The sequence below is a fragment of the Carassius auratus genome, unplaced genomic scaffold (genome assembly GCF_003368295.1).
Source record: "Carassius auratus strain Wakin unplaced genomic scaffold, ASM336829v1 scaf_tig00011539, whole genome shotgun sequence".
NCBI classification, from domain to species: Eukaryota; Metazoa; Chordata; class Actinopteri; order Cypriniformes; family Cyprinidae; genus Carassius; species Carassius auratus.
The window spans coordinates 10,569-34,005 of record NW_020524215.1 but is presented as its reverse complement, the minus strand read 5'-3'; the positions used below and the strand labels follow the sequence as shown (position 1 = coordinate 34,005).

At 39.8% G+C, this 23,437-nt stretch overlaps 1 protein-coding gene across 1 annotated transcript; it reads left to right on the top strand.

The window, feature by feature from the left end:
* Positions 1-656: 656 nt before the first annotated feature.
* Positions 657-22,933, top strand: LOC113073174 (ras and Rab interactor 3-like). Its single transcript, XM_026246050.1, has 11 exons — positions 657-1,140; positions 12,541-12,666; positions 12,806-12,908; positions 13,239-13,311; positions 13,405-13,496; positions 14,064-14,434; positions 15,856-16,363; positions 19,033-19,338; positions 19,419-19,550; positions 20,148-20,314; positions 21,843-22,933. The coding sequence occupies exons 2-11, from the start codon at positions 12,541-12,543 to the stop codon at positions 22,158-22,160; spliced, it is 2,196 nt and encodes a 731-aa protein (XP_026101835.1). The 5' UTR covers positions 657-1,140; the 3' UTR covers positions 22,161-22,933.
* Positions 22,934-23,437: the final 504 nt, after the last annotated feature.

Genomic DNA, 23,437 nt, shown 5'->3' with positions numbered 1-23,437 from the left:
ATGTTAATATTTTTTTAATTATTAAATATTTAATTTGTTAATTTCTCATTTTTATTTCATTTAGGCTTATTTTATTTTATTATCTATTTGTACGTATACATATTTTAATTAGAGAATTAAAATATATTAACAAATAAATATGCATATTATGCATATAGGCCTAACAGTAAGTCTACTATAGTGAGTATAATAGAGAGAAAAAAAAAGAAATAAAATTAAAATGATTGTTTATTATACACAAGCATGAGGGGTCTGTGGCATAGAAGAACCATAAAAGTAGTGAATTTATGTGACTACAAGTTAAAGCACACATTTAGCAGACAACCTTCCAGTTGTATTTTAGTTTGTAAATGGAACAGTTAATGTTTAAATTAAAACCGCAAAAGCATAATAGTAGAGATTTGAATTAACCTACCTGTCCATTTAGCATACGTGTTCCTGTGGTAGACCGAATGGGTTCTGAAAATTATAATAATCTTTTTCAAGCATTTTATATTGTTAAAACACGTTTTATTTATCTTTAGCGTAACTGTCTGTCGTCTGACGACCTGTCTATCATCTAACGGTCGTTCTCGTTCGCGCGCTTTCTCTCTCTCTCTCTCTCTCTCTCTCTCTCTCCTCTGGCGACATCCAGCGGATATCACGTGAAACACAGGCAGTGCTCCAGCTCGCGCCTCATGTGGGCTGTGTCTTCAACACTTCCACTCGTGATTTCGGTCTCATTTATGAGCTCTGTAACATATTTTGGTGTTTGCATGTTCGTGTGTTCCTTTCTTTTGTATTTAATTCTCAGTTCATTTTATTGTAGCTGAAAACCGCGACAAAGAACGATCGATCTGATCAATTCTAATTGATTTTTATATTTTAGTACAGCAGATTCGTAAGTTACCGTTTTGTTTTGATTTGTATGATACTATTTTCAGCCCCGCACCTGCGCACGCAGTGACACAAGAGTTTGTGTCGCGTGGGGAAAGTTGCGCGTGAATCAGAATGTGATGAACACGGAGGATCATTTAATAATATCAAACTCGTCACATCATCAGATCAAACATATCATCACAAGCCCCGGTGCCGTCGAGCGGGTCGGATGATGCTCAGACCAATTCACCTGATGATGATGGACCACTATTAACGGAGAAGGTAAAGTTTCTCTTTTTCTGTCATCGCCATACACTAATTTAAAGTATCGTGATATTACCATGATTTAGGCGTGTACCATGGTAATACCTTATTTTAAAAGTGATACCAGGATGTTCTTTAAATTACTATGGAACTGTATATAAATATGGTCATCTTTCAGTACCATATTGAATCTGAAACCATCAGTGTCACATGATATTTCCACAGTATTTTTAGGAATAGGTGGATAGATTACTAAGAAAAAGCAAAAGTACTTATTTTTTTGCACATGTGTGGTATACATTCAGTAGCAGGGTATAGGTTACATGATATGTTACTGTACCATGGTAGCAGGAATCACCACAGTACTTTAAGTAAATATATAGACAGATATTCTGTTTTTCTATATATCTAAAAAAAAAAAAAAGTACTTAAGTATTAACATGCTTTTTGCTTGGATGTCGAAGATCGAAATGTATATAATAATAGCCATCTGGTACAGTATATATATCAAAGTACCATGGTATTACTATTGGATACCATCAGTTTTATATGGTACTGCCACTTAATATGCTCTTTGGATGTTTTTTGGATGATTTCTTGTTAAATGAAGAGTTTGGATGAGAGCAGTATCTAAAATCTCTTAACTATGTATTCATTGGGTTTGGAAAGTCGTCCTTTTTTTAGCATGTACAGTAAATGTTTGTTGCCTGGTGGTAGTTAGATAGAAAAACCACTGAGGCTCTGTGCATCTTTGGCTGCGGGGGTGGCAGTGTGAAAAGTGTGGTGGTGAGCCTCACACACACACACACACACACACACATACAAGCAGTCTGTTCACACTTGCATTGGCTTTGTTCACAGCACATTGACTGATGGATGAAACTGTTGTTTTTACAGTGCTATTAGAATGAAGTCGTTTGTGCTGTCATGTCATAATCACTCATTGTGGACACTATATATTCTGTTTTGCCACTGATACACATGCGTAACGCCCTCACTATTATTTGTTTTTGAAAGGAGTCAAATCCATTTGCCTTTCTTTGTTTTGTTTTTTTTCGTTAAATGCAATTTCCTCCTCACATGACGAATTAGCAAGGCGCCTGCAATGCCAAGATTCATTGGGAGTGCATGTCATTTAAACGAATAGTTCCTCCAAAAATGGAAATTTGCTGAAAATTGCATTCAGCCCCAGGCTGTCCGAGATGTAGATGAGATTGTTTCTTCATCTGAACAGATTTGGAGAAATGCAGCATTACATCACTTGCTCACCAATGGAACATCTGCAGTGAATGGGTGCCGTCAGAATGAGAGTCTAAACAGCTGATAAATACATCACAATAGTTCAGAAGTAATAACACACCAATCCATTTAAACCATTGCTTCTGGCTAAAATACGAGTCCATAATCCACAATAACGTTCCGTCATTGAAAAAGTCCATCTCCTGTTGTCTCACACATCAAAATCCACCCATATATTTGTTTAGAACTGTATTGTGCAGATTTCTCTCCTGATGAGTTTTTTTACTGAAGGAAATATTATAGAGTACTCATGTTTTAGCCCGAAACAATGGTTTAAAGTTAAAAACGTCTTAAATATGGATTTGTTTTTTTAAAAAACACACTGCTTTTCACTTCACAAGACATTAACTGAGGGACTGGAGTGGTGTTGGTTACTTGTGGATTATTGTGATGTTTTTATCAGCTGTTTGGACTCTCGTTCTGACGGCACCCATTCACTGCAGAGGATCCATTGCTGAGCAAGTGATGCAATGCTACATTTCTCCAAGTTTGATGAAGAAAACAATTATCTGCATGTTGGATGGCCTGATGGTGCATATAGTGCATACATATAAAAGTAAATAATGATATGCATAACAATATTTGGTGGAGGGGAATGAGCACTGATTGAAGTTTCGCTCTGTTCCTCACACTAAGCCTTCATGTGGTCTCAGAAACTTTTCTAAACTTCTCCTCGATGTGAGTAGTGTTCATATGTGCCTCGAGCACCTGTGGCAGAATGATCACACATCCGAATGAGCTCACAGTCACCAGCACCCTGCTTTAGGACAATATCAAACCACCCTCATCCAGCTGTGTTTCTGCGCGGGGAGAGCCCTTCAGCAGCCTTACATGAGTCATTCACTCATCACACAGAAGAACTTTCCATTACCCCGAGCTCCTCATCTTTACTGTAGTGATGCATTATTTGATTATATGATTGTTGTGGAGAGAGAGAAGGAGTTAAAAATCTGAAATCACATTAAGAGTGATTCAAATGTGCAATTTTGTAAGTTGTATTGGAAGCATAATTAGTTTTTCCACTGTAAATTAGAAAATCACTCATGCTTTTTTTATTTATTTGTTTTTCACAAATATTTATATATATCATCAGTTATTTTTAATTTATTTTTAACATGTATTGCAATAAAATATTATGAAAGTACATGTTTTCTTGTTTAATATACATTTAAATATTAGTAAAAATAAAGTCAAATAAATATAATAAATAAATATGTAATTTTATTTAATTAGTACTGAATATGTAAATATGAATTGAATAATAATGATAATAATCATCATTATTAATTTTTCATTTGTTTCTATTTAACAAGATCAAATACAATTTTGCAATATAATATTGTGAAAGTACATGATATCATGCTTAATATATATTTAAATAAAAATAAAGTGATAGTATAATAAATATAGTAAAATTAATATATATAACTTGTTATATATTTATAACATCGTCACACCCCTGGACTCTTTATGTTGTGTTTTCCATTCCCCATGTTCTCTGTGACCCAGTTTCTGTCTCCCGTGTTTGGTTAATTGATTAGTTCCCAGGAGTGTCTAGTTTCTTTCCCATGTGTTTCATGTCCCCATTAATTTAGTGATGCCATGCATCTGTCTGCCCTTCTTTATCCTGTCTTTAAATACCATAGTCTTTCAGTTCAGTTTTGTCAGGTCTACCAGATACATGTCAGTACGTGTGTCTTCCTCTTGAGTTCCATGTTGGATTTACCCCTGTGTTGGATTAATAAAGACTCCTCTCGATTATTCCTTCCCTCGTTTTCCTTCCTTCGCATTCGTGGAGTGGACACTGGCGAAAAATGGGTCACATCTCACCATCTGCCCCACCGAGGATCTTGCCAGGTCCACTCCGGACCCAGAGCCCAGCCCACTATCTCCTCAATGTGTGGAGCGCATACCCGAGCCCGCCGCTGAGGGAGAGCCAGAGCCCGCCGCTACCGATGATCCATAGAGTGGTAGAGCTGTGGGTCGCTGTAGAGCCAGACGCCGTGATGTCAGACCAGGTGTGTGAACCGGCAACACCACCTGCCATGAGGGAGAAGGAAAAGGTGAATGCTCCGCCCCTTGCATCGCGGCTGAGGGTGAACGGAATATGAAATGCCAAAAGGGCCAAAATGAGGAGGTGGATTTCAAGACTGGGAATCTGAACTGGAAGTTGAACTGCCCCCCTCTTCTCTCTCCTCCAGCTCCAGCTCTCCTTCGTCCTTGGTTTCCTCATCCAGCTCTGAGGGGGGCTTCCAATTCTCCAGTGCCTGATCCCCAGTTAAGCCCAGGATGGGCTCCAGCCCCAGAGCTCGCTCCAGTAGCCACTCCTAGAACGTGCCCTCCAATGGCTGCTCCTGCCTCCTCCACCGCTGTCGTCTGGCAGCCCCAGTGTTTGCCCTCAGCCCACCATCATTGCGGTGTGAGCTCCACGGGACTGCCATCCTTCAGCGTTACCATGGTCCGAGTCTCCCTCACCTCCGCCTACAACCTCCAAGGCCTGGACTCCGCCTTGGCCCGTTTACGCATCGGCTCCACCATGGCTCCTAGCTCCCTCCTCCACCGTGGCCCGGTAGTCCACAAGCTCAGTCTAGCTCCCTTATCCTTCCGGCTCCACCTTGGTCTGGCGTCGACCATCCTCTGCCTTGGGACTCCACTTCTTCCCTGGCCTCGCCTCGTCCCTCCAGCTCCATCAGGCTCCTTCATCCCCTCTGCTCCACCTCAGTCCTCTGTTACTCTGGCTCCACCCTGGGCTCCCAGATTGACATCTCCGCATCGGTTGCTGGAGCCGTCAGTTCCACCTAGGACCTCCGGATCCTCCCCGGCTTTTAGGCTCTCCATCTCCGCTTTGGGGTCCTGCTCCACTGCCATTGGTCGGCCCCCTGGAGTCAGTGGCCATTCCTCTATGATTTCTCCCACCGTCGGCTCCACCCTGGGCGGTTATGGCTGTGACCTGGGTCCTGCTGGGCTCCTCCTACTCCAGATCCCTTCGGTCTCCTCCCTGGCTCCTTCCTCTGTGGTCCCTGTCTGCTGGCCCTCTCCTGGTAGTCCGTCCTCCACCAGAACCTTCCAAGTTCCCACCCACGCGTCCCTCTGTTTCTACAGTGTGAGGTCGCACCTTCAGGGAGGGTGGAGCAATGTCACACCCCTGGACTCATTATGTTTTGGTTTTCCATTCCCCATGTTCTGTGAGTGACCCCAGTTTCTGTCTCCCGTGTTTGGTTAATTGATTAGTTACCAGGTGTGACTAGTTCATTTCCGATGGGTTCCATGTCCCCATTAATTTAGTGATTCCATGCATCTGTCTGCCCTTTGTTATCCTGTCTTTAAATACCATAGTCTTTCAATTCAGTTTTGTCAGATCTACCAGATACATGTCAGTATGTGTGTCTTCCTCTTCAGTTCCATGTTGGATTTACCCCTGTGTTGGATTAATAAAGACTCCTCTTGATTATTCTCGACCTTTTTATATATACATAAATATTAAATGTAAATTAGGTGTTGCATGCCTTTTCGTACCAAGAGATGTGTATATAATGATTGATAGGGTTGAAATTTCCTTTGAAGCTGTGGAGGAGACACTCGTGAGAAAGACTGAGGTCTTCTTCTCTGGGGTAAACACATACTTAATATACTCAAATGAAGGAGCATAGTTGTCCAATCTCTGCACAGTCCTTCATTTGTGTGTCATGCTTGTTTGCGTCCGTCTGACTGTTAACTCGTTTCTCTTCTGTCACTTCCCTCATCCTGTTTAATGAAGGCCAGCTTTATATTTGGGCTTCTCGGTGGTCACTGTGGGCAGCTGGCGTTAGGACCCCTGATTTCACACATCCCACCTCATCTTATCCGTCACTTTAGGCCTGTTTTAGACACGAGCTCAATCCGCCACGTCATTCATTAGCCACTTCCACACAGAATGACAGCATCACCGTGCTAATAATGACAGTCACATTCAGACACCTTTCAGTCAAATGACATGCGAACAGTGACATACTTTAACAGTTAGTAGTAGTCTTTAACAGATGAATGGAGATGAGTTTAAATGAGTTTAGTTGAGGTGAGATGAATTTTGCTGAAGGGATTGTTCATACAACAATGTTGGATCCTGCTGACTTCTGTTCTATCGATTAAAAAAAACGTTGAAATATTGAAAAAAATACTTCAGAACAGATGAAATGAAGTCAAACATGTTTTTAACGACATGTGGGTGTGTAAACGATGACATTTTTCTTTGTTATGTGGTCAAATATCCCATTATTTTAATTGAAAGTCTGAAATCAACTTTTCAAATGAGCATTTCACTGAGCTAAAAAATGAACTGAATTCAGATTAAATAAATTAACTATTTCCTTAAATTCCAGATCAGATGGTTGAATGATTCAGTGACGTCTGTATTCTGTATGCTCCCCATTTCCTTCTCAAACTCAGCCCCACTGCCATCATAGACGAGTGGATCTCATCTGAAACTTTCTGCGTCTGAGCTCCATTATTCTGACAGCTGCTGCTGCTCATTTTCCAGCTGAAGATGCAGCACTCTCCTCCTCTGCAGGGCTTCCTGTCTCTCCTCTCTTCCTCCAATCTCTCACTCGTTTCTGTCCCTGGAGATGTTTCTCTACAGGCTTTTGCTGCGACTCGTGTTTGGTCTCCCACACGCTTCTGCTTCCTGAAACCATCTCTACATGTCTCTCCAAGTCCTCATCCTCTCTTTCTCCATCTCTGTGCTTGTTACTGGAAATGTTGAGAGCTGTCTTGCAAGAAGTGCAGCAGTCTGTCTGACAGTCACTGAAGTTCAGTTCTTCAGCCGCATGGACCACCTGCTCCTCGGCTCACTCGTTTTATGTTTTCCCCGTGTCCTCAAAAAGTATTTGGTTAGTTAGTTTTAAGAATGTATTACATTTCTTTGGATTCCAAAACCCCAGTCTGAGCTGTTTTCAGAATCCTCGCTTCCTTTGTAACTCTCAAATCTCATTTACAGCCAAACTTCTTTAAAAAGAAGAACATTCGGTCTCTTACACAAACTTTTTACTCCAAGATGTAGAGTTTGTTTCTTCATCAGAATAGATTTGGAGAAATGTAGCATTGCATCACTTGCTCACCAATGGATCCTGTACAGTGAATGGGTGCCGTCAGATTGAGAGATTTAACAGCTGATAAAAACATCACAGTAATCCACACCACTCCAGTCCATCAGTTAATGTCTAGAGAAGCAAAAAGCTGTGTGTTTGTGAGCAAAAAATCCATCATTAAGGTGTTTTAACTTTAAACCTTTGCTTCTGGCCAAAATCCATAATGTTTATAATTCATAATGATGCTTTACCCAGTAAAAAATGTAATCTCCTGTTGTCTCTCACATCAAAATCCAGCAATATATTTTAGTTTAGAGCTGTTTTTACTTGTAAACTATGTTGATTTGTGCACATTTCTCTCCTGCCTCAGTCTTTATTATAAGCAATATTATGGATTATAAACTCAATTTATATAGCTGGAAGCAATGGTTTGAAGTTAAAACATCTTAATGATGGATTTGTTGGCTTCTCAAGACATTAACTGTTGGACTGGAGTGGTGTGGATTACTTGTGATGTTTTTATCAGCTGTTTGGACTCTCATTCTGACGGCACCCATTCACTACAGTGGATCCATTACTGAGCAAGTGATGCAATGCTGAATTTCTCCACATCTGATGCAGAAACAAACTCATCTACATTTTGGACGGCCTGAGGGTGAGCACATTTAAGCACATCTTCCTTTTTGGGTGAAATATTGCTTTAATAGCAGCAGCTACTGTTTTGTAGTAGATCGCTAATCCTTCATTCTATTTAATGCACATAATATTGAGCTTGTACGTATAATTATTATAAGCTCATCACGGTGGTGTAGAACCTCTAAGAAAGTAAAATTGCAAATCAGTTCTCTTTAATATCTCCCCTGGGAAAAATATCTCACAGTCATTCATCTTAGGGATCTCAAACAGTAAGCAATAAAAAGTCCCCTGAGTATTCAAAAGCTCTGAGAAAAAAAAATAATAAAAATTCATGACTTCTTTGATTCATAATTATAATGTTCCTGAACTCAGACTCAAAAATAGCATCAAGAAGAAAGAAAAAAAAATCAGTTCTTCAAGAGGAGAAAGCGACTCGCTGCTCAAATTGAACTCACCTCCCTCTTCTCCTATTCTTTCTCTGCTTCTCGTCCTGTGTTTCTCCCTGTGTGACGCTTAATTGCATAACTCTGTGTGTAGGCTGCTCTGGGCTTTATGTAAGGAGGCCTACGCTGCAATAATCTGTCTCTCCTTGGATGTTATCTGGTTAGGGTTTGTGGTTTGAGGTTACTGACCTATCAGTTTTATGTTCTGATGGCACTCGCTCTCAGATTCTCTTGCAGTGGTTTAGTGCTTGCGTTTGTGGGTGGTAAAGCCATGATGTGATGTTTATGTAATAAACCTCTCCATAAACCTCAGATGGGTGTTAGAGGTCTTCAACGTACACATGGAATAAACAAAGCAAGACTGAGATATAATAGCTGGCGTTGTGCTGCTGAATGGAGCGTCTGGTATATGGTGAAACCGGTATCCTCATAATTTCCAGTCGAGGCTGCGTTTAGCCAGAGGAGAATGTGATTTCTTTTTTTTTTCTTTTTTTCGGGGTGGGGGTGCTGGATGGAAATGTCAAGGTTTATGACTCAGCTACGAAAATGCAGTAAAAACAGTTAAATATTATTACTATTTTAAAGAGCTAGTTACTATTTGAATATATTGTAAAATATAATTTATTCCTGTGATCAAATCTGAATTTTCAGCATCATTACTCCAGGCTTCAGTGTCCTTCATAAATCATTCTAATATGCTGATTTGCTGATCAAAAACATTTATGATTATTAAAAATGTAGAAAACATTGAAGTTGAGCTTTAAAATTTAGAAGAAACTATATATATATATATATATATATATATATAGATTTTTCTTTTATGCCAGAAATCATTAGGATATTAAGTAAAGATCATGTTCCATGAAGATATTTTGTAAATACACTACTGTACGTATATCAAAACTTAATTTTTGATTAGTAATATGGATTGCTAAAACTGCATATGGACGTCTTCAAAGGTAATAAATAATCTGTGTATTTTGAACTTTCTTTTTTTTTTTTGAACTTTTTTTGCACTTTTTTTTGATTCGAGACTGTATAAATCTAAATTTCGAAAAATTGACACTTAGACTGGTTTTGTGGTCCAGGGTCATATACAGGTGCTTCTTAATAAATTAGAATGTTGAGGAAAAGTTCATTTATTTCAGTAATTCAACTCAAATTGTGAAACTCGTGTATTAAATAAATTCAGGGCACACAGACTGAAGTAGTGGGCTCTTTTAATTTTGATGATTTTGGCTCACATTTAACAAAAAACCCACCCATTTACTATCTTATCAAATTAGAATATAATGACATGCCAATCAATTAATCAACTCACAACACCTGCAAAGGTTTCCTGAGCCTTCAAAATGGTCTCTGACAATCATTGACACCCTTCACAAGGAGGGTAAGTCACAAAAAATAATTGCCAATAAGCTGGCTGTTCACAGAGTGCTGTATCCAAGCATGTTAACAGAAAGTTGAGTGGAACAAAAAAGTGTTGAAGAAAAAGAACCGCAGCCTTATGAGGATCAAACTGAATTCATGAATTTTAGAAAATTTCACAAGGAATGGACTGAGGCTGGGGTCAAACCATCAAGAGCCACCACACACAGATGTGTCAAGGAATTTGGATACAGTTGTCGTATTCCCCTTGTTAAGCCACTCCTGAATCACAGACTTCAGAGGCATATTACCTGGGGTAAGGAGAAGAAGAACTGGACTGTTTCCATTGGTCCAAAGTCCTCTTTTCAGATGAGAGCAAGTTTTGTATTTCATTTGGAAACCAAGGTCCTAGAGTCTGGAGGAAGAAGCTCATTGCAGGTTTCTTGAAGTCCAGTGTTAAGTTTCCAGAGTCTGTGATGATTTGGGGTGCAATGTCATCTGCTGGTGTTGGTCCACTGTGTTTTTTGAAAACCAACGTCACTGCACCCGTTTACCAAGAAATCTTGAAGCACTTCATGCTTCCTTCTGCTGAAAAAGCTTTTTGAAGATGATGATTTCATTTTACAGCAGGATTTGGCACCTGCCTACACAGCCAAAATCACCAGAAGTTTGTTAAATGACCATGGTGTTGGTGTGCTTGACTGGCCAGCAAACTCACCAATTGTCAAGAGGAAGATGAGAAACATGTACAGTAATACAGTAAATTAACATACTTTTCAGAAGGCCAAAAAAAACTCAAAAAATAATTTGTGAAAGAGATAGTGAATTGGTGGGTTTTTGTTAAATGTGAGCCAAAATCATCCCAATTAAAAGTACCGAAGACTTCAACTGCTTCAGTCTGTGTGCATTGTTTTTTTATTATATATTTTAATTTTTTTAATCTTGAAAACTTAGTTAAATATGTCAACCTGAGACTAAATATAAATACATAAATATTTGACTGGAAAAAAAATTCTTGGCAATAAGAACCAGAATGTTGACTGTAAATTATGATGCAGTTATGATGCAGTGATATTTGCTCAGCCATCAGAATTGTTATTATAATATATTTTTGGCAGAGCATTCAAGCCTAGTACATTGTTACTGTAATACAGTTAAATTAAAGCACAAAGCTTGTTTTGAAAGACAAATGCTACGCATGTCAATAATTAATTAATTCATTACTGTGATACTATCAATCTTCTATTCAGGCTGGTATGAGATTTTGATGTGATAATTAATTCCTGACATTTTCGGGCACAAATAGCACCATTTTCTGAGAAAGCCCAATAACGAAAACCAACGCATTTAATTTGTTGATGTAACACTATCAAACTCATATATGTATGTTTGTGTGCCTGGGAGACCTCTCTGAATGGAGACGCTCGATGCATGAATGCAGTTACATGCACATTTGTGTTTTTGAAAGCAGAGAAATGAATGGATTTACCAAAGCCGATCATATTTAAATCGTACCCTAAAACTCACAGTTTCAGCAGCTGCACACGGTTACTTTCATGTCATTGCTGGCCTTTAGTATAAATCTCAGACGCCGGCTGAATCTACCTGTCTGATGGTGTTTGAGCAAGGGAAGTGGGCTTCAAAAAGCAGATAAAAATATCACAGAGAGCCCTGATTGTGCCGGAGAGCTCTCTGACACCCGCTCGAGAGGGAAAGGGCAAGTCAAGCAGGAATTAAAAAACATCCTCTCTACTTTGCCAACAGTTCCTCGCCGTTTTAAGCGCAGTCTGGCTTGTGCGCGAGCGTGTTTCGGGGTGAGTAGGTGTCTGTGGATGAGTGGGACTGCCTGGTAGGACGTGTAGGCATCTGTTGCCATGGCAACCATCTGCTGTTATGCATAAGCATCCTCTCGGGCCGCCCACACAGTGTCATGGCAATGAGAGAGAGAGAGAGAGAGAGAGAGAGAGAGCGAGCGTTTGAAGCGGTGACTGCTGCACGGCTCATCGTCTGCGTGTTTCATGTAGAGTTTTTCCACAGTTTCTGTACTGGTGGTAAATCTGCACGATGGGTTTCAACAGGCTAAAAATGTGCAGAGGGCACACTAGTATTGGGTATAATGCATTGCTAAGTAATTAAAAACTGTCACTTTATTACCAACAAATCGGATTACTCTTAACTTTTCTGTAACTTAAGTACAGTTATTTCTAATGTAATGGTAGTAAAAACTGTATAGACTATAAAACAATTCTATATAAAACAAAAACTCAAAATTTAACATGTCTATTTTTAATGTAACCTTCTCCTTTTAAATGCATTGGTCCATTCAAGAATATTTTATGCAATTGTATATTATTTAGTTAAGAGCAGTTTCATGTCGATCCTTGTTTCTGATGTTGATATTGGGAGTATGTGATACTTTTTTAGAGAGTTTGCAAGACAATAGAGGTTGAACAGGGGAAAATAAAGTGTATTGTAATTTACTTTTTTCACTTTTACTTCAAGTTTACTAATGTAGTTAACAAATAGAGCCTGATTGTGAAGTGTTAACACTACCATATAATATTGTGAAGCTTTTGTGTGTTTGTTGACCCCTGTCCTCTGTGTTATAGATGGACGCGTCTCTCCAGAGGAGTTTGAGCGTTTTGGATCGTCTTCTCCTCACACACTCCATATGGTTGCAGCTGTCAATCAACCCTGACTCCGCCCACCAAATCCTGCAACGAGAGATAGTCGGGGTGAGAGATTCCCAACAGCTAATCTCTGTTATTCACAATCTAACGTCATATTTATCTCTGACTGCATAACAATGGCCAGTAACTTCAGTTTAACACACTGACTTCTCATGATCTAACGGTGCTGTGTCTCTGTCCTCAGACGTTCCTGGTGTGTAAGTGTAGCGCCTCCCACAGGAAGGTTTTGTGTGTGCTCCTGGAGGACGGAGGAGTGTCACAGTATCCCATCCGCGAGGAAGACTCCAGTAAGTTCAACACGTCACACAAACTTCAGACTTCACAGCTTTTGAACAAAGCTAATGGGATTTTCTATCCCTTAAACCTCACAAACAAGCCTTTGGGTCCACCATAATGATTATTTGTTGTTATATTGTGCTGTGGAGCTTCTATTACTGTTATTCAAATCCTAAAAAACATGAAATATACGGGATTATTTTGATTATGCATGTCTACGTGGCATGCATTTTATTCGGTAGCCCCCATTGAGACAAGCTCACACAAATACATAATTAAAATAAAACCTGATGTCATGCTCGGCTATCTTAAATTAGTGCATCTTCTTTTTCACCGTTTAGCATTTTCTCTAGAAAGCTCTGCCCTGAGCTTCCCTGATCTCTGCAGACTCGTGGCATTTTACACCGTCAGCAGGTAACAAACGTCTAACATTACAGGAAGATGATTCATGTAGATTGAACTGTAATGTATTATATGATTTCTGCTCTTGGTGCATGTGTTCAACAGAGATGTATTGCCTTTCCCACTCGAGCTCCCAGATGCAATTATACAGGCCACAACACACACCCAGCTGGAAAACATTTCGCATTTGGGTTTAGGTAAGGATGCATGTTTATCATGACCGTTTCCACCTCTCTTTTTGACCTTTAAAACTAAACTAGCTATTCTCACTCTGTATATAGTTTATATTGTAGATAAACACCCACTTAGCATCCTTAACACCCTCTTGTTACCAGCTGCAGTGCTTTTTTTGTGCTTATGCTCACCTGTGGGTGTGCAGTTTTCTCCTCTGTAGTTTTTAATTATCCCATCCATCCTTTAATAACTGCCTCTTTGCAAAGCTAGTATTTCCTATTTCCCCAGGATTGCAAAATCTGTTGAAATATACTGTTAAAATAGTGCTGAAATGTACTGCTCAAACTGACATTTGGAGTGACTCAACAACATTTGGAAAACTTTCCCAACTAATACCACATGGTTAAGCAATTCCAACTAGCATGCCATAGTGCATGCTTATTACCAACCATAACAGGACAGGTCATGGTTCTCCAAACAGATATCGCAAAAGCATGTTATGTTTTCTTGGTACATTGAAAGCTTTAGTTTCAATAGAAAACCAAATAAAATTCTCAGTCCCCCCTCTTTGCATACCATGGCTTTTTCAGAGTTCTGGAGCTCTCAGATGTCTCCTGGGCTTCCTAATGGCCCCCCTCCATCTTCGGCGCCCCACCGGACATTCAGATTGATCAGCCCATGTTTCATCAACCCCATGTTCCTTCAGCCTCCCCAGCCCAGTAGAACGGCCTCACACAAACGCCATCGCTTTAAACGCAGCCTCAGGGTCCGTGTGTCCAATGAAACCTCTCTCAGCCTGTCGGGGGGAGAATCGGACCTAACCCAGGGGGAGACACATGGACAGAATTCCAACCAGGGCGGCCCGAGACGAACAGGAGGGCTGAGCGTGCTCAGGAGGATCCCGGCACTTACTCCCACTTCTCAAGAGGAGGATGAACAGATGTTGGGGCAGATACCGCCTGTAAGTGTGTGTACCCATGGCTGAATCAGATTTTGTATAGTAAGCATGTTTCTCTGTCAGCATCGGAATTATATTCATAAATGTCCAAGCTTTATGATGGCAGTGAATGGTGGTCAAGATTTTGAATCCCAAAAAAGTGCATCCATCCATCTTAAAAAAAGTACTCCACATCAATCAAGGCCTTCTGAACCGAAGCAATGCGTTTGTGTAAGAAAAGTATCCAAATTTTAACCTTTATAAACCATAATCTCCAGCTTTTTCTCTCCTCATGGCTTATAACAAAATCCTTAGCTACAGAAGACCTTGTATTATACCCACAGAGCCATGTGGAGAACTTTTTTGGGCTTCAAAATCTTGAACACTATTCACTGCCATTATAAAAAATTGGAAGAGTCAGGACATTTTTGAATATAGCTCAGATTGTATTGGTCTGAAAGAAGAAAGTCGTGGACACCTAGTATGGCTTGAGGGTGAGAAAAAATTAAATTTTATTTTTGTTTGAACTATCCCTTTAACTCTTTCCCCGCCAGAATTTTGGAAAAAAGTTAACCACCGCCTGCATTTTTGATGATTTTCACTACAACTTTATGCCCCCCAGACTATTTTGTTTTATGAATATCTGAACATGCAATAAATCAAAATCAAGAACCAAGCCTCTACTTTTAAAATAAAAATCAGTTTATTCTAGCTTCAAGCACTCTTTTTTAATCAACACTTGAATGTAGGTACGTTTTATAAAAAAAGTATTTTTAAAAAGCAACATCGTGAGCAAAAAACAGAGAAAAAATCATGTTTTTATCAAAGACTACATCTGGATAATATTCAGATCGATGATGAAAGCATAGATGCATTAGATCGTTTCCATCAACACTCCCAAAGCTTCACAGTCCTATGCCACTTCCTGGATCAACATTTCACTCGGTAACATTTGGCAGTTTTCATTTATATGCTGTTTATTGTTGATGATTGCATTGTTTTTCATGTGCACATTCTGAACTTATTAAGGAGATTCGCAATAGCTGCCCCGAACGTATAACAGTGAGAACACAGAAACCCAGAAAATTATATGTTTGGTGAGGAAAAAGTTAATAGTTAGGCATATGGAAATAGTTAAGGTTGTCTTTGTTTTAGTAGTAAAATTATTATAGGACTAAGGAAAATGGGACACAGGAACACATCCTACTTTGCTAAACCTGTGGTTTTCAGTCCTGGTCCACTGCTCTGCACATTTTGTATATCTCTTTTATCTGACACATTAAGTTCAGTTTATGGAGCTCGCTCCTAACCAGCTAAGATCTGAATTAAGTAGGTGTTTTACAAAACCAGGACTGACATCCACTGGATCCCCATGCCACTGTGCAGTAAGTTGTGCAGGTGGAAATATAATCCTTGGTATTTAACTCTCTCCTGTGGTTCTCCAGAGTAATTCCTTACCCGGACAAGACCACACTGAGCTCAACAGAGACACTGAAGATGGTGAAGTGTGTCTTGCTTTGGAAAGGGCTCGAGCTCCTTCCCTTGCTGAACTGGACAGCAGTAGTTCCTTCAGCAGTCTGGAGGAGGAGGAAGCCCAGGCGGACCTCGCCAATTACCAATGGCCTCCTGCAGCACGTGGTACCCGTTTCCCCTCAGCGAACCCAACCTCGACTCTGCGCCGCATGACTGCTGCCTTTGTATGCGTGTTTGCACCAGAGCGGCGAGTTGCCCGATTGGTGGATGAACTCTCCCGGGACAAGCGCTCCACATTTGGGTCGCTGGTGCAGGACTTTTTAGAGAAGCAAAGGCAGGAGATGGAGACCTCGAAGCATAATTCTGCCGTGGAGCTGCTTCAGGGGGTGAGGAGATTTCTGTCCCAAGCCAAAATTCTCCTTCTGGAAGCAGGAGAAATAGAGCCTCCAATTGAGACGCTGGTGCCTGAGAACGAGAAAGGTAAGGAGACATCACTTGAGGTTTAATCAGTGGCACAATATTGATACAGTAGTTTCTGTAGCTCAAAAAGTAGAGCAGATACCCTCAATGGCGTAATGATGGGTTAAATTTCCAGGGAACACATGAGCTTATAAAATGTGTACATTGCATGCAATGTAAGTCAGTGTACCTGCCTCGCAAAGACTAGACCACACGACACCAATTTGAACCATTAGTATAGAAAATAGATATTGAAAATATGAGTTGGTTGGCAGAACGTTGCTTGAAGGTTACGAGGATGTGTCAAACTCAGTTCCTGGAGGGCCGGAGGTTCAACCACAGCCTTTTCTGTGCGGTTTGGCCGACCGTTCACACGCAAACCAAATGCAACGCCAGGTCACTGAAACCGAACATTTCTGAAAACACCTACCAGGGAGAAGATTTTCAAAAAACTCTGGTTGCAGTGTTTTCGAGCATGTGCTGTTATCTCCACCTACTGGAAACTTTTTCAGACTTCTGATTGGCCGACATGCTTTATGGTTGAGATTATATTTCCACCTGTTGGTTTGGCGTGCTCTTGACAGTGCTTCATAGCATGCTTTTGTGTATTCATGTGGACGGAGATTTTTTTTTTTTAATTGAAGAAGGAAACCTACCCGTGTACGTGTGGACATGCCCTGTTCTTTGTGGTTTGGAGATGGTTGTCTTAAGTCTCTATAGGCACCTTTCCACTGTATGGTATGGCTCGGCATGACTCTGCTCACTTTACTTTGGCTCAGTTTGCTTTTCCAATGCAGTTTAGTACCGCTTCAAATTGAGATTATAGACTGATCATTACAGTTGCGCAGGCACCTCATCGACTGACCACAATACAGCCATTTCTTTTTTCAAAAAATAGTTTGAACAAATGATCCTGCTGTGGCTGTTGCTGACTATTTAAATCTAGTGAGTTTGGTGTCTCGTGTCGCAAATCCAGTGATGCTGGTGGTGACAGTTCTCTCAGACCAATCAGTTATCTGCAGGGTTCATACATCACATTTCAGTATCGGTACGGCTTGTTTGTAACCTCAACTGAGTTGGTATTAAAAAAAGTACTAGGTACTGTATAAAGTGGAAAACCCACCAAACATGAGCCGTACCATGCACTGGAAAAGTGCAGTATGGTAGGCTAGTCTTTCTTTCCCACTTTTAATGTCTTTTTGAGTGATTATTTGCCAATTTTAATGTCCGCCAGGTGGAAATTGAAGGTCTGATTGTTTATGAAATTAAACAATCAACGAGAAGCATGATGTATCATTTATGTTTAAAACTGGTTCAGTCAAGTTGCACCAAGTTTAATACACCAGAATGTACTAGGAGTTTGTTAAAGTCATTAATCCTAAGTATGAGCAATATTATTTGTGATGCTTGACCTTAGCAATCACCACGAAGGCTTTCACAGCAAGTAAATGACTCAACTGAACTGCATCATAGAAACCAATCAGTGGGTTTTAAACACTCTAACCCCACTGGAGTGGAGAAAAGATTTGATTGGTTTCCTAGAATCCTTTAAAATAATGATTTTCTAGAAAATTGCATTAATGTTTGAACGGCAATGTTACGTGCAGCTTTTATTAGCACAGCTGTAACACAGTTTCGGTGTGGAGATGATGACTCCCGTTCTATGATACACTCGTAAAATCACACACACACATATATATTTATATATTTCCAAATACTTTCCTTGTTTCTCCAGGAAGATTGTTAATAGGAGTTTATGTAGCTCTATTTTTAAGCTGCAGAACAGTTACGTCAGTAAAATAAGAAAATCCAATCTTTTGTAAACCTGCATAACTGGGATTATGAGCTGATTATGAGATCTCCCCCAATTCAAAGCAAGAAATCGAAAAGCCGGCCACGTCCCCGGGGATGGATGCTGTTTCAGATGCTGGTGGAGGCATTCGCATTTTCCACTTTGCATTTATCATTAGCACATAGCACATTCCCACGCATACTTCAGGAAACGCATGGAGAGAGAGAGAGAGATAGAAGAAGGATTGGGGAGGAGATTTTGCTCAGTGCACAGATTTTCTTGTTTGCTATAATTTGTCTGGCTCTTTCTTCTGCTGTACAAACATTAATTTGCTATTAAACAGAGCTCAGTTATTTTTGCCAAGCTGCTCAGTGGCTGTGTGCCTTGTTCACTACCAAGGACATAACCGTGTTTAAATAGAGCTACAGGAAAAACCTGCACGTTCCAAAGAGCTGTAGGCAAACATGAGTAGGCCAGAATGCAATCTGTGCCATATCTTCTCATTTGCTGCATCGCATAAGAAAAACCTGCGTGAAATGAAAGCATTCATTTTGTTTGATAAAAGGTATAATGACATATTATTGGTTCAATTCCAGATATGCTCTATCTGAATGTTGCAACTGCAATGTTAGTTTACAGGGCAAGGCGTTGCACCACAATAAAAATAAAAATTCACGCTGTTTCCAAAGTATAGTGACAATATCACTATATTATAACCTTGTCTTTGAAAAATTGCATCCAATATTTCAATCCCTGCTATTAAACATTGTAAATGGCGCACCAAAAAGAAACTGTTCTCATTCAGAAATATCCCCCCACAGGAGGATGACTTCACATAGATGGTTAAGAAACAGTTACGAGATGCTTTAATTCATATTTCCTGTTATGTGACCCACAGATCTTGCCTTGGAAAAGGCTCTGTTCGGCTGCGTGTTGAAGCCGTTGAAGATTCAGCTGCAGCAGACGCTCATTTCCCTCCACACTCAGGACGGCTCCCTACAGAAGATCACCGACTGCTTGCTGGCCTACCAAGAGGGGGCGCTGGAGCGCCTGGCTGTAGGAGTGGGCGTCCTGGACGTCCGAGGGATGGACAGAGCGAAGGCGAAGCTCACGCTGATGCAGCGCCGCCATTCGCCCATTGACAAGGTGCTGCTTCTGCTGCAGGTGTGCAAGAGTGTGTACAAAGCCATGGGGACGCAACCCGGTGAGGAAAGGTTTAGAGACTGGGTTGTCATTAGGTGTAGAGTAACTTTTAGTTTTTTAAGGCTTATTTCCTCTCTGCAGATCAGGACGTGGGGTCTGAGGACTTCCTACCAGCGCTGTCCTATGTGCTGGTTCAGTGTAACATCCCACAACTGCTGCTGGAGACGGAGTACATGATGGAGCTGCTTGAGCCATCATGGCTGACCGGAGAAGGTAAAAACAAACGCATACGGACTCCGTTTAAAGCCAGTTTTAAGCTTACCACACTTTTAAGCCAACGTTTAAGATAACGTTTTAGACAACAGGTATTGGATGAGTCCTTTTACAGATATGAGAATCCTAGACTGGGAGGAACAGAATCAAGGGGTTATTCAAAGGCAATTATATAAATTGATATTAATTACAGGGAAATGTCAATCAAAATGGTTTCATTTAAAAGCTAACCAGCTCTAAAGATAATGAAACTCCTGATTTTTCTTATAATAAAATGCGAACCTTTCGAGACAGACCTACCATAAGCTCTGAGCAGCAAGTGGGTGTGATTTCCACATCATTTCTCGTTTATCCTCATCAACTTCACTAGCCATATTCCCAGTGAAGAGCTACACTACCTGAACACAGCAACGGCAATCAGAAGTCGCTGTTACCATGGAAACCCAGCAGCGACCACACACTTCCCTGAAGTCTTATGAATTATGTAATCGAGTTGATCTACGAACTACTTAAATGCATTATTTTAGAATTTAAATGGAATAAAAGTTTGAATTGTCGATGACTCCAAACTGGTTTTCATGGTTGTTTTGTTTGTAGGTGGATACTATTTGACGAGTGTGTATGCCAGCCTATGTCTGATCCAGAGCAATCCTGGGGCCACGCCCACCTGCAGTCTGACCAATGAGGCACAAGAGTACCTGAGGGAGTGGAGCAGGAGGCGGGGCCAAGAAGCCAAGACCCAGAAAGACAGTCAGCTGAAACAGGTTGAAACCGTCGACGGCATTTTTTTTTCATTACGCTATATATATATATATATATATATATTCAAAAAAGTTGGGACACTGTACAAATTGTGAATAAAAACAGAATGCAATGATGTGCCAAAATAATGTGTTCGAATTTTAAAGACGTGACGCAGCACTGCGCTTTTCGTCCGGTGTGCGACCCCCTTAATGGCCTGAAGATCACAGGCATCCAGTATTGTTTTCCGGTCTTGACCCTTTCACACAGAGATTGTTCTTTAGATGATATTATGCACTGTAGATGATGATAACTTCAAACTCTTTGCCATTTTTCTCTGAGAAACTCCTTTCTGATATTGCTCCACTATTTTTCGCCGCAGAATTGGGGGAATTGGTGATCCTCTGCCCATCTTGACTTCTGAGAGACACTGCCCCTCTGAGAGGCTCTTTTTATACCCAATCATGTTGCCAATTGACCCAATGAGTTGCAAATTGCTCCTCCAGCTGTTTCTTATATGTATATTTATCTTTTCCGGCCTCTTATTGCTACCTGTCCCAACTTTTTTGGAATGTGTAGTTCTCATGAAATCCAAAATGAGCAAATACTTGACATCACATTTCACAATGTCTCACTTTCAACATTTGATATGTTATCTATATTCTATTGTGAATAAAATATAAGTTTATGAGATTTTTTAATTCCTTTTTTTACTCACAATTTGTACAGTGTCCCAACTTTTTTGGAATCGGGTTTATATATATATATATATATATATATATATATATATATATATATATATAAATATATATATAAATATATATATATACTTATGCACATACATACATACATTTACATTTAGTCATTTTGCAGGTCCTTTATCCAATGCGACTTACAATTGGGGTATACATAAAGTGATTCTTCTTAAAGAGGCAAACAGACACAGGAACTGCTTGACTGGAAAATAGCTTTTAAAGGGACAGTAGATACAAATAAATTAGCCTTTGTAATAATGTATTGTAATATAATGTGACATATTTGTGATTAGTCCAGACTCATCACCAGGAAATAATTTAAGACAGGGTCTTAGGCCGACCTTGTTGAGAATATATCTTGATAATTGATTATGAAAATGTTTCTTTTTTCTTTTAAATACTGTGCACAGATTAATCATGCACACTGAAATTGTATTAAGAATTTAAACAGATATTTATTTATTTATTTATTTGCATTGAATGGGTGCCATCAAAATGAGAATCCAAACAGCTGATAACACTAACAAACATCACAATAATCCACTCCAGTCCTTCACTTAATGGTGGAGTAGTTTCTTACAAACACATAGCTTTCGCTTCACAAGACGTTAACTGGATTATTGTGATGTTTATTATTGTGATCAGCTGTTTGTACTCTCATTCTGACGGCACCCATTCACTGCAGAGTATCCGTTGGTGAGCAAGTGACGCAAAGCTACATTTCTCATAATTTTCATCGTCTTCAACTATCAACTATGTGTGTTTGTGTTTCTTCTTGTCTGCTGTCGGAGTGCAGAGGTTTGTGCGAGTGCTCTTCCAGGACGACTGTCGTAGTGGAGTGCGAACGCTCCTCTGGAAGGCGGGAGAAAACGTCGAGGCTTTATCCCAAACGTGCGCCGGTCTGTTCGGTGTGAGGGAGCCGCAGCACTACTGTCTGTTCTGGAGGAGTGAAGGGGAAATGCGTCCTCTGCCGGCCCACGTTCAGCTCCATCAGCTGGGCACGCACGAGGGAGCGTCGCTGTCCTACCTCCGCTCCGATCACGACTTCAGCAAGATGCGCAGACTGACCAGAGGAGGCGCTGTAGATCTGGGCGAGTCGGTGTGCGAGGAGTGAAGAGTCGCAGGTGCACAGTGGGACTTTTACATTTCTGTTTGTGGTCACGTCAGGTGGCAAGAGGATTCACGGATGTCACAAACTATTTGAATGCTGTACATGTGTTCAGTTCTATGGATGATGGTGATTATTTTTTATGTGTGTTGCGTGTAGTCAGAAAGCACGATAGCATTTCAAATGAATCGAAGCAAGAGACTTGGTAATAATGCAAAAAGCAATATCTGCCAAACAGGAGGTCTGGAAATGCTGTTCAGTGGTGACTTTCTGAGGTGTGTATTGCAGAGTAATACCAAAGTGTTGAATATAAACAAACAAAAAAGATCATATATGTACACATCTGACATGCTCTGAGTAATGGCACTGTGTCTGCACTGGATGCATGTAGCATTGTTGCATTAAATCACTCCTATATAAATCACTGGAGTTGTTTACACTGGATGTGTCTGACGTGATGCATTACAAAGCTGCCGCAGCCACTGTATTTCTTTCATTCATATGAAATACAAAAATGTATTTACAAATACCATGAGTGAGAATGGATAGATATTAATGTTATTTAATTCTACATTGGGGTCAATAAGGCCACGTAAAAAAAAAAAAGTGATATATTTATGATTTTAATGTGAGATTTTACCCTTTAATTCAGATTTTCTTTTGAAGCTCCATTGTAGCACAACATCTCAAATTGTGTTTATGAAAATGCATTATCATCGATGAAATGCTGATTGATAAATTTTAATCAAGATATTCAATCAAATGAGAAAAATAGGCAAATATTATCTATTAAATATTATTTTATAATAATTATTTTTGTTCAAACATATAGTTGTATACACTTTATAGTTGTTTTAACTTTTCTGCTCACCAAGGCTGCATTTATAATATTAGAAATAGAGTAAAATTATGAAAAATTATTAAAATAAAAAATAACTGTTTTCTGTTTGAATATGTTTTAAAGTATAATTTATTCCTGTGATGCAAAGCTGAATTTTCAGCAGTTCAGTGTCACATTATCCTTCAGAAATCATTCTAATATGTTGATTTGCTGCTCAAAAACAAACGATACTTTTTAATTTTTGGGATTCTTTGATGAATGCATTGTTCAGAAGCACAGCATTTATTAGAAATAGACTTGTTTGTAACCGTATAAATGTCTTTACTGCCACTTTTGATCAATTTAATGCATCCTTGCTGAATATAAATATACATTTCTCTTTAAAAAAAAAAGAAGAAATCTCACTTGACCCCAAACTTTTGAACAGTAGTGTAGCTTTTAG

Excerpts from the sequence above, each read along its gene's own strand:
- LOC113073174 (XM_026246050.1), top strand. The coding sequence starts at position 12,541 with ATGGACGCGTCTCTCCAGAGGAGTTTGAGCGTTTTGGATCGTCTTCTC. Across the intron at positions 13,312-13,404 it reads GCATTTTACACCGTCAGCAG|AGATGTATTGCCTTTCCCAC; the intron begins GTAACAAACGTC and ends TGTGTTCAACAG. Across the intron at positions 19,339-19,418 it reads AGCCATGGGGACGCAACCCG|ATCAGGACGTGGGGTCTGAG; the intron begins GTGAGGAAAGGT and ends TCCTCTCTGCAG.